Here is a 13378-nt window from a genome sequence, read left to right on the forward strand (position 1 = left end):
CAGGCCTTGGAATAGGGATTATGTTTTAGGGAGTAATGTTATGAGACTCAAGGAGAAATGGCCTCTGCTATATCATCTACAGGGAAATTTTTCTTTTGAAATCCTATATGAGTGATGTTTCTTAAAAAGCTCTGAGGCCTCTAGGAGCTATCATAGTCATCACTATCTGCTGTCTCTGTTTATACTCTGGACTGTCTACAGTGGAAATTATCTAGTTAATATTTCTGGTACTTGCACTGAACCTGTGATAGGATCCTCTGGAAATGCATGTCACGAGTGATAAAGCTATAGTATTTAGACATCATACTGAAGCTAAAGTTTGCTTTGGCTGTATGATGTGGCAACTCTTCTGTAGGGGGCTGTCAGAGGGAGTGGATGATGGTAAGGCAGAGAGATTAAGTACCAATTTGTCTGGTTGGTCCAGGGAGGTATTAGAATGAGTGGATTAGGGGTGTGAGAGGATGGTGAAGACCAAGACAAGTGGGGATTAGAAGGAAGAGAAGGGAAAAAGAATTTTTCAATAGTCACCTTTCTTGGCATACTCTGAATTCATTGTAAGAGGATTTCCCTAAATTTAGCTTAAATGCAGCCGGTAATCTTCTGATTTTCTGTTGACAATTTCTATGGTTTTGATGAGATGTAAAGTAGCCTTTTCAAGTCCTTCATGTCTATAAGTTAAATGACAGTACTTGCAAAGCATGCATTCATTTTCTGGATCTAAAATTTGATTTGCTATAGCTTCAAAAGGCTGGCTTGGAAAGTGGGTGGCTTACCCTACAGTAAGGTGTAGAGGCAGGTGTTAGTATATGCACTAGTTTTGAGATTTAAGTAGGTATAAGGCCAGCTTGTTCGTTATTATGAAGAATATACACAAATTATTAGAAAGTAGATGAATATGTGTGTGTGTGTGTGTTGTGTGCTTGTCTCCTTATGTATGCTTGAAATAACAGAGATATGCTTTGTGATACTTAAAACTTGGATTTCAAAAGCCAAAATTTTGTACCATAAATAGTGATGAATTGTTATCTTTCCAAATAACTACTTTGTAGAAAGGGCTTTTAGAGCTACTACACAATGTGTGAACAATATTTGTCTCTCCCCTATTTTTTGCAATATATTTTCATTGACATTGCTGTACATACATGTTGTATGTAATATCCATATTGTCACATTTCAAGTTCATGGTAATCTTGAGGAATGTAATGCACAGGCACAAAAGTTCCCATTCCTGATTGAGAGTAGATTTTTCTCATGGACATTTTGGATAGATTTATTCATTTATCAGAAGTGCCTGGTGTTAGTCAATGCCGAGAAACCACGGGAGGCAGATTGCAGATTAAGAAAAACGGGGGAATAAATCAAAGAGTTTCGAGAATTCTTTAGATTGTAGCATTTGAAAGCACGTAAAAGGGTTTAGCTTTAAATAAGGTTGCTGTAGACATTTGCTTAACAAATTCCTGTGAAGCCCTTTGGGATTGGGGTGGGCTGCAGGTGGTGAAGAGGCATGAACAAGTCAGGCCAGGCTCAGCTTTGCCAGCAGCTGTGAGCCAGAAGCTCAGAGGAAAGACACTGTTACCCTCCCTCTCCTGACTCAAAACTTGGGGCAATTTGATACATAAACTATTTCTGTCTTACACTGACCTGTATGTTAATATGTACTTTGGTACACAAACATTTAATCTAGGGAGAAAATTATCTCAGAAAGTGCTTGCTTTTGGGAGATTTTGCCAGGAGAGTGCATGATTTTAATAAAGGCAAATTTCTGCCAGGCACTTTTGGAAATCCAGTGAAGAGCCCCAAGATCTACAGCTCCAGAAATTTTTGCAGTTATAGGGAGAGAGTGAGTCACATTGTTACAGTGTGGCAAGATAGGAACAAAAGTCACTCAGTTCTGAAAGTCATCATTGCCAGATCAACCTGTTAAATTCCCATGCCGGGCTTTCTTTTTTTCCTACCTAGTTACTACAGATGGCAGGAGAGTCCTGGGGTATAATTAGTACCATGTGCCTACATTAAAAGTAGATGGGAGTTAGAGAGGAAGAGTAAGGGAATTTGTACTCACTAACCACCCTGCTATATAGATATATGTATATCATACATATACACATACATATATCTCATATTATTGAATCTTGAATATTATTCAAGATTATTCAATATATTGAATATTATAATATTGAATATATATATGATTTCATTACCTGCAAGTCATGCGTTAAATATTTGTTAACATCTAGCATATGAGGAAATAAGCTCAGGGAGGTTAGGTAATCTACACAGCCACACTGCTAGTGTTATTTTAAGTTGTATCCATCTGACTCCAAAAACTTTTTTTCAATACTATAAGTAGACAGAAGTTCCAATGTTTATATTCCCTTTTATATGGGATATTCAGGCATTTAAGCTATCACTAATTTACCTAGTCATATATATTAACTGCTTTTGGAAAAAGAGTAATTTCTGGCGTAGAAGCAGGTAACAAATGGGAATATCAGTGAGTTACTACTTTTTTTTTTTTTTTTGAGACAGAGTCTTGGCCTGTCACCCAGGCTGGAGTATAGTGGTGTGAATATGGCTCACTGCAGCCTCGACCTTCTGGGCTCAAGCAATCCTCATACATCAGCCTCCTGAGTAGCTTGGACCATAGATGTGCGCCGCCATGTCTGGCTAGTATTTAGGTTTTGTTTTTTTTTTTTTTTTTGGAAGAGATGGGGTCTCACTATGTTGCACATGCTGTTAGTATGTTTGTATTTGTTTATTTGCTTCACTATTGGCAAACCCTGTTAAGATCTTTTATTTTTATTTCACTGATTTTTCTCTTGTTGCATATTAAACATCAGCATTTAACCCCAGACTCTAATCTGTTGGTAGATTTTATCCCCAGTGAGCTTATTTCATGAATCACTTGTGCAGTGAGGATTCTGAAGTAACTATTTGGCAATAGGGCAGAATTTCTCTTTGGAAATTTCTGAACTTGATACTGAATGTTGTTGGCACTCCCTTCAGAGTATCCATAAAAAGAAACCAATTTTTTTTTTTTTGAGACAGTCTCACTCTGTTGCCAGGCTGGAGTGCAGTGGCGTAATCCCGGCTCGCTGCAACCTCCGCCTCCCAGGTTAAAGTGATTCTCCTGCCTCAGCCTCCTGAGTAGCTGAGATTACAGGCACACACCACCACGCCCGGTGGTGTATTTTTGTATTTTTAGTAGAGATGGGGTTTCATCATGTTGTCCGGGATGGTCTCGATCTCTTGACCTTGTGATCCACCCACCTTGGCCTCCCAAAGTGCTGGGATTACAGGTGTGAGCCACCACGCCCGGCAAAGGAAACCAAATCTTAAGGTAGATTCTGTGCATTTGTGGTCGTGGTGTTGTGATTGCTAATGAGTCACTTTGAGTACTCTAGTAGATTTGTCCAACAGCGTCTCAGTGGGCCCAGTTGGCACAACATGTAGAAATTACAAAAGAGTAGCAGAGATGAATTAAGTTTGCATTCACTTTCACTTATTTTAAAGCAATTTGTAGTCACCAAACCTTCACTTATTTCTGCTACTATGTGTGCATATTCACCCTAATGCCAGATATACTGACCTGAAAGAGTTAATTCTTCTTTCGGTGGCGCCTACTTTTCTTTCCCCTAGCACTGACTTTTCTGTCTGGTGACTCTATCCTGGAACAGAGTTTACACTCGGTGTAAAGTGACATGGTAGTGAATTTATAAAAATTGCACAATGGTCAGAATAGACAAAGAAATCATATCTATGAACTTCCACTCCAGTTTTTCATCCTCTGATGGTCACTTTATAATGACTGGGGCTGTTTTAGTTTGCAAATTTCATATTGGTCACAGGACTGTTCTTCTGAGAAAAAGTTTATTTTCTTTGGTCTGATGATACAATAATTTATTTCAGTTACTTTTTTCCTCAATTTTTCTACAGACTGCTGAGCCAGATGGAATTATGGCTGAGCTCTTCTCTGTCTCTTTATCTTGTACACATTCTGACTGAAGAAGAAATCTATTTATTGTAGCTTGAATGTCATTGGCCTACTGTTTCCTTCTGACCCAGGAGTGAGGCATCACATGGGCATCTGGTCTAACTCAGAACACGCTGCAGGGACACAGCCTGGCATATTCTAGGTTGCCTATTGGCATGCTGTCTACTTGACAGAATAGCAAAGTCAGTTCTGGATGCTTGCCTTGGTTGCCTACCAATTTTTGTTCTCAACGAGAGGTCAGAATAATGTCAGTTTGCAAATGTTTGAGGAAACATTCCTGTCACCAAACCCAGAGGTTTAGCTGAATATGATGGTATTTTACAGGTGTCTTTAAATGTGGCTTTTACAGAACTTCACCTGGATCGATGTTTTGTGCATGTGATAATATGACTATAAATTTAGCTTATTCATATGATAGTATTTGGAGCAGTATAATCTATAACCATGACTTCAAAAATGAAAGGTCAAAAGGATTCTTTTGCAGTGTTTTAAATCTGCTAACCTGAAAATTATACAAGGGTTTTTCTTTCAAGAATTTTAACTTGACAAATGCAAAGGAATATCCAACATTGCAAAGGTAAAGAGAAATCTTAGTTCCTTGGCGTATAAACACCATCAGTTCGTTTCTGGCCTTCCAGGGTCAGAACTCTGGGCTCCAAGGAGGTACAACTGTGAGTGAGAGAGTAGCTGCTGTGCTAGCAGGCTATGCATCCAGAACTAAACAGACCTAGCACTTTCTGTTGTACTGGAACCCATTAGGTATGTTCTAAAGTTATGTTTATTTTACTTTCCTGGTCTGTAAATTAGCATTTTAAATGACTACATTCAGAGGAAAGTATTCCACACAGAATTCTCAAATTTATTACCTTTTTGTTTTGTTTTATTTTAGTTTTTTTGAGACGGAGTTTTGCTCTTGTGGCCCAGGCTGGAGTGCAATGGCATGATCTCGGCTCACTGCAACCTCTGCCTCCAGGGTTCAAGCGATTCTCCTGCCTCAACCTCCCGAGTAGCTGAGATTACAGGCATGCGCCACCATGCCTGGCTAATTTTGTATTTTGGGGTTTCACCATGTTGTTCAAGCGGGTCTCGAACTCCTGACCTCAGGTCACCTCTCCACCTTGGCCTCCCAAAGTGCTGGGATTACAGGTGTGAGCCACTGCGCCCAGCCCTCATTTTGATATACTAGAAGACCAATATGCAACATAATGATTATTTTAAATGTTATATTCCCTTTTGCCTTAATGAGCAACAGTCTATGTATCCCTTTTCTGATGCTTTGTAACGAATTACCACAAGTAAGTTGTTTAAAACACCACCTATTTGTTATCTCACAGTCCTGTACCATGTGGCTGAGTTGTCTGCTCAGGTATTCTCAAGGCTGAAATGAACACAACTGGGCTGTGTTCTCCTTTGCAGGCTCTTAGGAAGAATCTGCTATCGAGCTCATTCAGATTGTTGTCAGAATCCAGTTGTTTGAGGACTGAGATCTCTGTTTTCCTACTTACTATTGGCCTGGGGTCACTCTCGGTTCCTAGAGAACTGAGGACTCAGGACTCCTGTCCCATGGTCTGCTCCATCTTCATGGCTGGCACTGGAGAATCTTCCCTCACATGGAATCCCTCTTATGCTTCAGATCTCTCTGATTTCTGTCTCTGACCTCTAGACCCAGATTTAAAGAGCTCATCTGATTATGTCAGTCCCATCCGGATGATCTCCCTTTCTTAAAGCCAACTGTGCTACGTAACATAATGTAATCATGGGAATAAGATCCATCACAATCACAGTCTTGGAGATTATTCAGGGTGTGCACACCAGGATATAGGGATCTTGGGGCCATCTTGGAATTCTGCCTATCAGTTTATATCAGTGTTCATAAAATAGCACTATGCAAAATCTGCAGTGGATATATTCTTAATACAGTCCTATTAGGAAGGAAAAGGAGATATTATATGCAGTCTCATGTCCCAGAGGGCAATTTATGGATGTCTTCCACATGGATTTCCGTGGTACGAAGATAGCATATTATTTCCTTGAGTAGTTGTGTGAGTTTACTAATAAAATAGGGTATTTTAAACTTATTTTACTTTAAATCTTAGAAGAGGTGATTCATCCTTCTGTAGCTCAAATATTCTATGTTATAAATCACAAATAATACCATTATAAGATAAATTAAATCTTTTTTATAATTTTAATTGGAACTGAAGTGTATTCTTATTCTTCAGTAATACTACATCACCCATATGGGCTACCTAATTGAATTTTTCCACATAAGGAGTTTTGTGACCATTGTTCTACCAAAAGACTAACCTTTGAAGCAATAGGACATGTTGGAGTTCTTCACCAATAGAAAGTAAGCATAGTCCCGGGAGGTACCATCTAAGTATTAAAGAACTAAACAATCACAGTTATTTCAACTGTGATTGAAATTGTGATAGTAATATATGTCTTACTGTGTCAGATATATCAGTAGTCAACCTTTCAACTTGAATTTTTCCAAGTTTAATCAAGTTCTGGATGAAACTCATGTACATTTTATTACTTTTAGTTTTGTATTGTTTTAAATCAATATCCTGGAAACTCAGAAGTAAAAAAGAGAAAGAAGAAAAATGTATGTCATTTCATGTAAATTTATTTAAAACACAGACTTTTGCCAGGCACGGTGGCTCAAGCCTGTAATCCCAGCACTTTGGGAGGCTGAGGAGGGTGGATTGCCTGAGGTCAGGTGTTCAAGATCAGCCTGGCCAACATGGTGAAACCCCATCTCTACTAAAAATTCAAAAATTAGCCAGGTACAGTGGCAGGTGCCTGTAATCCCAGCTACTAGGGAGGCTGGGGAAGAAGAATTGCTTGAATCCGGGAGGCAGAGGTTGCAGGGAGCCAAGATCGCGCCACTGCGCACCAGCCTAAATGACAGAGTAAGACCCTATCTCATAAATAAATAAATAAATAAATAAATATAAATAAAACAGACTTTTGTGTTAAGGGGACCTAAACATGACTGTCAGCTAAGCTCAGCAATCAGGCAAGTAATTTAATCTCTCTAAAGTTCAGATGTCTCATTTTTGCAATTTAAGTACAATAATGTTGACTTTGCATTATAGTTCATTTATTTAAACACATTTTTAAAACCTCCCAAATGCCAGAAGCCTGCTAGACTCTGACTATATAGCTATGCTTTTATGACTATCTGAAGATATGCATGTGTCTAATGAGCAAAACAGATATAATCCCTTTCATAGAGTTTACTGTCTGACAAAGAAAGAATTAGGATACATGCAACAGTATGTAATAAAGTGCAAAATCTAATACTGTGTAGCTACTTAAAATATATTATATGCTTTCTTCCTTTCCTTTTCCCTGCCTGATCTTACTGCCTTAAGAAATCTTGTAACTGTGATTCTGTCAAATGAATCTGAGAAGGACGTTGTTGCTGATGGACTAGTATAGAAAATAGCAGCATGACAAATTAAATGTGTCATTGGGGAAGTGAGATTGTATAATGAACTGAGTTTCCTGGTCAGTCCTGCTAGAACTGTGCCTTTCAGCAAAATGAGTTTGGTGATTTCATTCCAAAGATCAAGTTGCAGCAATTTTCATCATGAATGTTACCCAATCATAGAAAAATTGGCAACATTTCTCAGCAGATGTTACAGTCTTTCTCAGAGGAAGGTTCTCTCAGCTGACAAGCTAACGATAGTGCTCCTGATGGCGAGGGAGAGATGGTGATGATGATTGATTGATAAAAAGTATTTCAGTCATATTTCCAGGTTTATAAAATGATTTGCAAACATTTTCTTTTGTTCCCTCTAACACCGCTAGTAGATAATGGAAACTCCTTTGATTTGGTCTGTAGATAATTTTATGCTATGTTATATGGAATATCCGTAGCATTTTGTGAACTTGAAAACAAAGGAGGAAGCAGCTTGCATATGCATATCTTGCTAGCAGATTGGTAGAACAGAGAGAGCAGTTAGTGTGTGAGGACCATTGAGGTAAAGTGTCCCAGAGTTGTAACTTTTTCTGGGCCTTGACTTTGGCTAATTCTCTGAATGCCGAATATCATGTAGCCATCCACAAATCTGTCTGAATATTGAGATGGTGCTTATTTCTCTCCTGGGTGTTATGAAGAAATGTGTTTATTAAATACTTTGCATCCCTTAAAGGAACTATATGAATGATACGAATAAGAATTATTGACAGTTTCGAAGGGTCTATTGATATTACTATGGCTTTGTTTCTACCAAATATGATAAGTATAATGTAGAGGAAAATACAAAATACAAGTTTTATCCCCCATTTTTTTCATTCAACTATACCTCAATATTCAGTGACAGGGCCACCTTAATCTCCACCCATGAAAACGCATCTAGAGGAGTGTCACAAGTTTTTCACAGTGACATTTTTGCTTACTGATACAAGACAGTGATGGTGGCTGATGATGTCCCAGTGATTTCTGAGTAGCTTCTAACCAGCGCATAACTCCTTCAACAGTCTAAGTCTTTAGGTGCCCATATTTTCCTCTTTGTTCTCCCCCTTCAGACTGAGAGTTTGTAGAGAGAGGGCAACAGATCTTTTCAATACACAACTAACGCAAAATGTATCAGGTTTTTCTTGGATTTCAGCTACTCCCTGTTAAACAATCAGAGCTTAGTGAACAGTGATTCAGTGAGGAGGGAAAGCACTCAGGAAGGAGCAGGAACAAGTACAAGTTTATGAAAAGGATTAGGTAGCAAAACAAGGTCAAACTCTGCAATAGTTTGTTTTCCTCTCCCTAGTATCCCTCTTCAATCAGCAAAGAGACTGTTATCAGTTGCTGGTGTTATGACTGGGCACATCCGCCCTGGGCCAAATATGCTGCAGTCTGCAAAGCCAGCAGCAGATTGCAGTCCTCTGCAGTCCAGCCAGGCCAGCAGAACTTGTGTAGCCATGTGCCCTGTTATAGCTATAATACTGAATTGGGAATGTTCCCTTAATGGGGCACTTGAGGGCAAAAGCAGTGAAAGTCTGTTCCTTTCTCAAAACAGACTGTTCTTCCCGTAGTGTTTAAAGAACACAGACGTGTATTGGGCAAGGCAAAGCCAAAGCTGGCCTTTACAAGATTATAAAATCTAGTCTTCCACGGTATCTAATCTGTGTGAGGACCCTGATGAACTAATTTTCTTCTAAAGTGCTATATATGTAGATATCATGATAGAGTTACACATGAAATGGCTCATTCAATACTTTTTTTTAGATGCCTGTAAATATTTAAGGGAGTAACTAACCAATTAGCAGCATCCGTGGGAGAACGTTGTCTTGTCATTTTAACAGAAAACTTTCTTTGTGATTTTGCAGCCACGACAGCCCAACCCTGACTGGCGTTACTCTGCCTCCCTGAGAGCAGGCATGCACAGGTATGTATTTCCCTCCTCATTCACTCAGAAGTAACCTTAACTTGGTATGTCTCAGATAAACTGCATCTCCATAGGCCAGAAGCAGCTGTCAAAACTAAAAAGCTTTAGGTACTTTGCCAGGAAAATGCAATTATTTTGTCCCCATGTCTATTCCTTGAAAGATTGCAAATGGTCAGTGCCAGATGCTTATCAAGTGCTGGCATATAAGAGTCCTCTGTAAAATCACAGAAACAGGCTGCTGTGTATTTTCTCCCATCAAAATTTCTACAGGGAAGTAATTTCAACCTCCTTCATCCCTCTCTACCTATGCTTTCTTTTCCTCCTTTAAAAACTGTAATTAATACTCATGCTTTGAGACTTGGGTACATTGTGCAATGTATACATACATGTTGTCTACCTTGTTTTTTTTTTAATCTCACATTGGCTATTACATCCTATTACCCTCAATAATTGATTGCTATGGTTGTTTATGTTCACACCTATTAGAGCCTCCTCATCTTTCCCATCTGTTGCTATCTTATTGTCATCAATGACATGGGTTCTTCAGAGGATGAGCCATGTAAAGGGCTTCAAATCTAGCTTACTTTAAATTAACCTAGAGTAACAGTATTGGACACCAAATCTAGCTTACTTTATTTTACTAGTATTTGGACACCAAATCTAGCTTACTTTAAATTAACCTAGAGTAACAGTATTAGTCTAAGACTCAGATTAAATATAATTTTGCTTTCTCTACTTTGTCTCTCTGACAGTAATTGATTAACTACCATTATGTCTGGAGGTGATCTAGTATCCATGCCATGGGGCTAAATAAAAGATTCATTATTTGCGAATGTCTTTGGAAACCAAATGGGAAGGACCAAGAAACAAATGACCACAACTACCAAAAGGATTTAATTTTAAAGAAGAAATAATCTTCAAACTTAAGCCCCTCAAAATATCTGGGCAACTGTCAAGTGAATATTCACCAAACTTAGATCAGTTCCTAAAGAGAAAGCCTACAAAGTATGTGTAGAGTTAATGTAAAATTAGTTTTAGCCCATTAAAATGCATTAGATTGAAATAAATTAACATACTCTCAAGCATTACAAATGAGCAGAAATCATTACATTGGGTGCTATTTCTGATTCAGAAGCAATCAGTGAAGGGCTGAAGATTAGTAGTTGGCTTGGTAAGATGTCACATTGGAACCTGGGTCATAATTTTAGGCCAGAAACATTCATGCATATAACAGAATATTAGGTATCAGAAGAAATTCTTTATATTTATTAGAGACCAACTTGTGCTTTTGCCTGCATCTGAGCTGTTGGTGGAGACATGCAATGGGTAAAAGCATGGTTTACAGTACCTACTCTTGAAAAGTACCAAATCTGTGAGTTGTGCCTTAAAAACTACATTTGAAATAAAACATTAAAACATAACTTCCTGGACTGGGTGCGGTGGCTTACACCTGTAATCCCAGCACTTTGGGAGGCCGAGGTGGGCAGATCACGAGGTCAAGAGATCGAGGCCATCCTGGACAACATGGTGAAACCCTGTCTCTACTAAAAATACAAAAATTAGCTGGGCGTGATGGCGTGCACCTGTAGTCCCAGCTACTAGGGAGGATGAGGCAGGAGAATCGCTTGAACCTGGGAGGCGAAGGTTGCAGTGAGCCAAGATCGAGTCACTGCACTCCAGCCTGGCGACAGTGCGAGACTCTGTCTCAGAAGAATAAATAAATAAATAAAATAACATAACTTCCTTATCCCATTTTCAAATTGAAGAAAAAAAGCCGAATGTGCTCCTATTTGGGTTTCAATTAAGATATTATGAGGTTTGAGTAGGGTAAGAAATAAAATAAAAATTGAAATTAAAATGCCATTTCTTTTTTGCATTGTAATACATTGAACATATTAAATGAGTTGTGAACCTAAATAATACTAATCTTTTTCATATGTGTGCTTGGCTTCTCGGCCCTTCCAGTCTTAGACATCATGTAACTATTCTTTAAAAAATTCTGCTTTGAGCTGAGCTGGCTCCAGGATAGTTACACCTTCATGAATCTGACTGAGCCCACCCAATTTGCTAGTAGGATCCAGGAACACTTGAAGGCTATTAATATTTGGGAAAAAACAGATAATTCTAGAGTGTAGACAAAGGGAAGAATAGTAAAAGGTCAGAGTTTAATGAGTGAATTTCTACTGGATATGTTGTTTGAAGTCAAAGAGTAAGAAAACATTGAACTTATATGTTGCCTTCCCTCTAATAGTTCAAGTTTGCCTGCTCTGTTGCCTCATATAACCCCTTTAGTCAGTAGTCTAAATTTTATTTTAGAAATTTAACTTTCAAGATAAGCAAATGTCTAGTTTAAAAGGGTCCTCTAGTCCAGGTGTAGTGGCTCCTGCCTGTAATTCCAGCACTTTGGGAGGGTGAGGCAGGTGGATCACTTAAGGTCAGGAGTTCAAGACCAGCCTGGTCAATATGGTGAAACGCTGTCTCTACTAAAAATACAAAAATGAGCCAGGCATGGTGGCGGGTGCCTATAGTCCCAGCTACTTGGGAGGCTGAGGCAGGAGAATTGCTTGAACCTGGGAGGCCAAGGTTGCAGTGAGCTGAGATCACGCCACAGTACTCCAGCCTGAGTGACAGAGTGAGGCTTTGTCTCAAAAATAAATAAATAAAATAAAATAAAAGAGTCCTCTAATTTTGATGAGGGTTTTCTTGGACATTTTCTCTTAGGATCCCGCTTATTTCTTCCTTCCTTTCTTCCTTCCTTCCTTCCATCATTCATTCATTCATTCATTCATCCAACAAATATTTGAGAGATTAATATGAGTTAGTATTAGACACACATAAATGAATACTGCACCATGTTCTCTTTTCCCTTGAACAGTTTATGTTCTCTCTCTGCTTGCCTCTAAAGGTCTCCCAGTTTGTATCCCACTCCCAGCAATGTTTTATGCTGAATTAATCTCTTCTGAACTGGGATCTGTGAGTGGTGGTGATCAGGTTTCTCTAGTCTCAGGAAATATAGGGTGGGTCATCTATGCATAAAAGATATAGAAAGAGTAAAATAGAAAATAAGGTTAAGAATTAATTAGATAGCCAAATTGGAACAATACTTCAATTATCAGAAAATAATTTTAGTGCGTTTTCTTCTTTAGAGTAGAGAACCTGGGAACAAGAGAACCTGCAAGAGAGGCTTGGAGCTTTTGAGAACAAGCCCTCCTCATCTGCTTCAGCATCGAGATGTTAAAATGGCTTAGTCCTCTGATGGGCTTCCTGTTAGATTTAGTGAGCGCCACATGGCGTTAATAAAAAACAAAATTGCCATAAAGATAGAACATGTGTATTCCTGGAATAGTATAGCAGGCAGTAAGTAAGTCAGCAATGCTTCTGCAGTTTATGCAGGGTGACTGCTCAGCAGTAATTGCTTCAGTTCAAGCATGAGCAGAATGTGTTAGCTGCAGCCCTGGCTTCATAGATGTAAGCAATTTCTGAGGGTGGAAGAAGAGCTGGGAAAGAATTTATGATCTAACCGTTATCTGGGTCTGTGTGTTTATTCAGCTCTGTGCACCTAGAGGAGGCTGGCATTCTACGGGCTGGTCCAGGAGGGCCTGATCAGCAGTGGCCAACAGTATCCAGTGCAACACCAGGTAAAGAGCTGGGGTCTCTCCATTCTTTCTTGGTTTCTGGAAAGTGATCAGATGACCTATTTTTGTAAGATCAGGAATGTCGATGGCTCTTTTTCTTTTATATTTTTGTTATTCCCTTTTTTCCATACGTACATGATTTCCTTACATATATGATTATTTTGATTTTATACCTAATGCTCTTCAGGAGTTGAGAAAGGACAACATAAGAAAAGTGTGTGTGCACTCATGTGTGCGTGTGTGTGTGTGTGTGTATGAAGTTTTTGGGGTTTGTTTGTTTGTTTAAATCAGGTACCTTTCAAATGCTTAGGCCATCCAAGCCATGCAGAGAAGATCTGGTGGCCTTATGCACAGAG

The 13378-nt window shown here is 38.9% G+C and overlaps 1 protein-coding gene across 14 annotated transcripts in view; it reads left to right on the forward strand.

Moving 5' to 3' along the window:
* Positions 1 to 13378, forward strand: part of LOC129037293 (protocadherin alpha-C2) — a 224925-nt gene that overhangs the window by 182737 nt on the left and 28810 nt on the right. For all 14 annotated transcript variants that reach the window (XM_054489270.2, XM_054489278.2, XM_054489274.2 and 11 more), the window contains exons 2-3: positions 9329 to 9387; positions 12937 to 13025. In XM_054489270.2, coding sequence (XP_054345245.1) covers positions 9329 to 9387; positions 12937 to 13025 — 148 coding nt within the window. The remainder of the gene's footprint in view (positions 1 to 9328; positions 9388 to 12936; positions 13026 to 13378) is intronic.

The sequence above is a fragment of the Pongo pygmaeus genome, chromosome 4 (genome assembly GCF_028885625.2).
Source record: "Pongo pygmaeus isolate AG05252 chromosome 4, NHGRI_mPonPyg2-v2.0_pri, whole genome shotgun sequence".
Taxonomy (NCBI): Eukaryota; Metazoa; Chordata; class Mammalia; order Primates; family Hominidae; genus Pongo; species Pongo pygmaeus.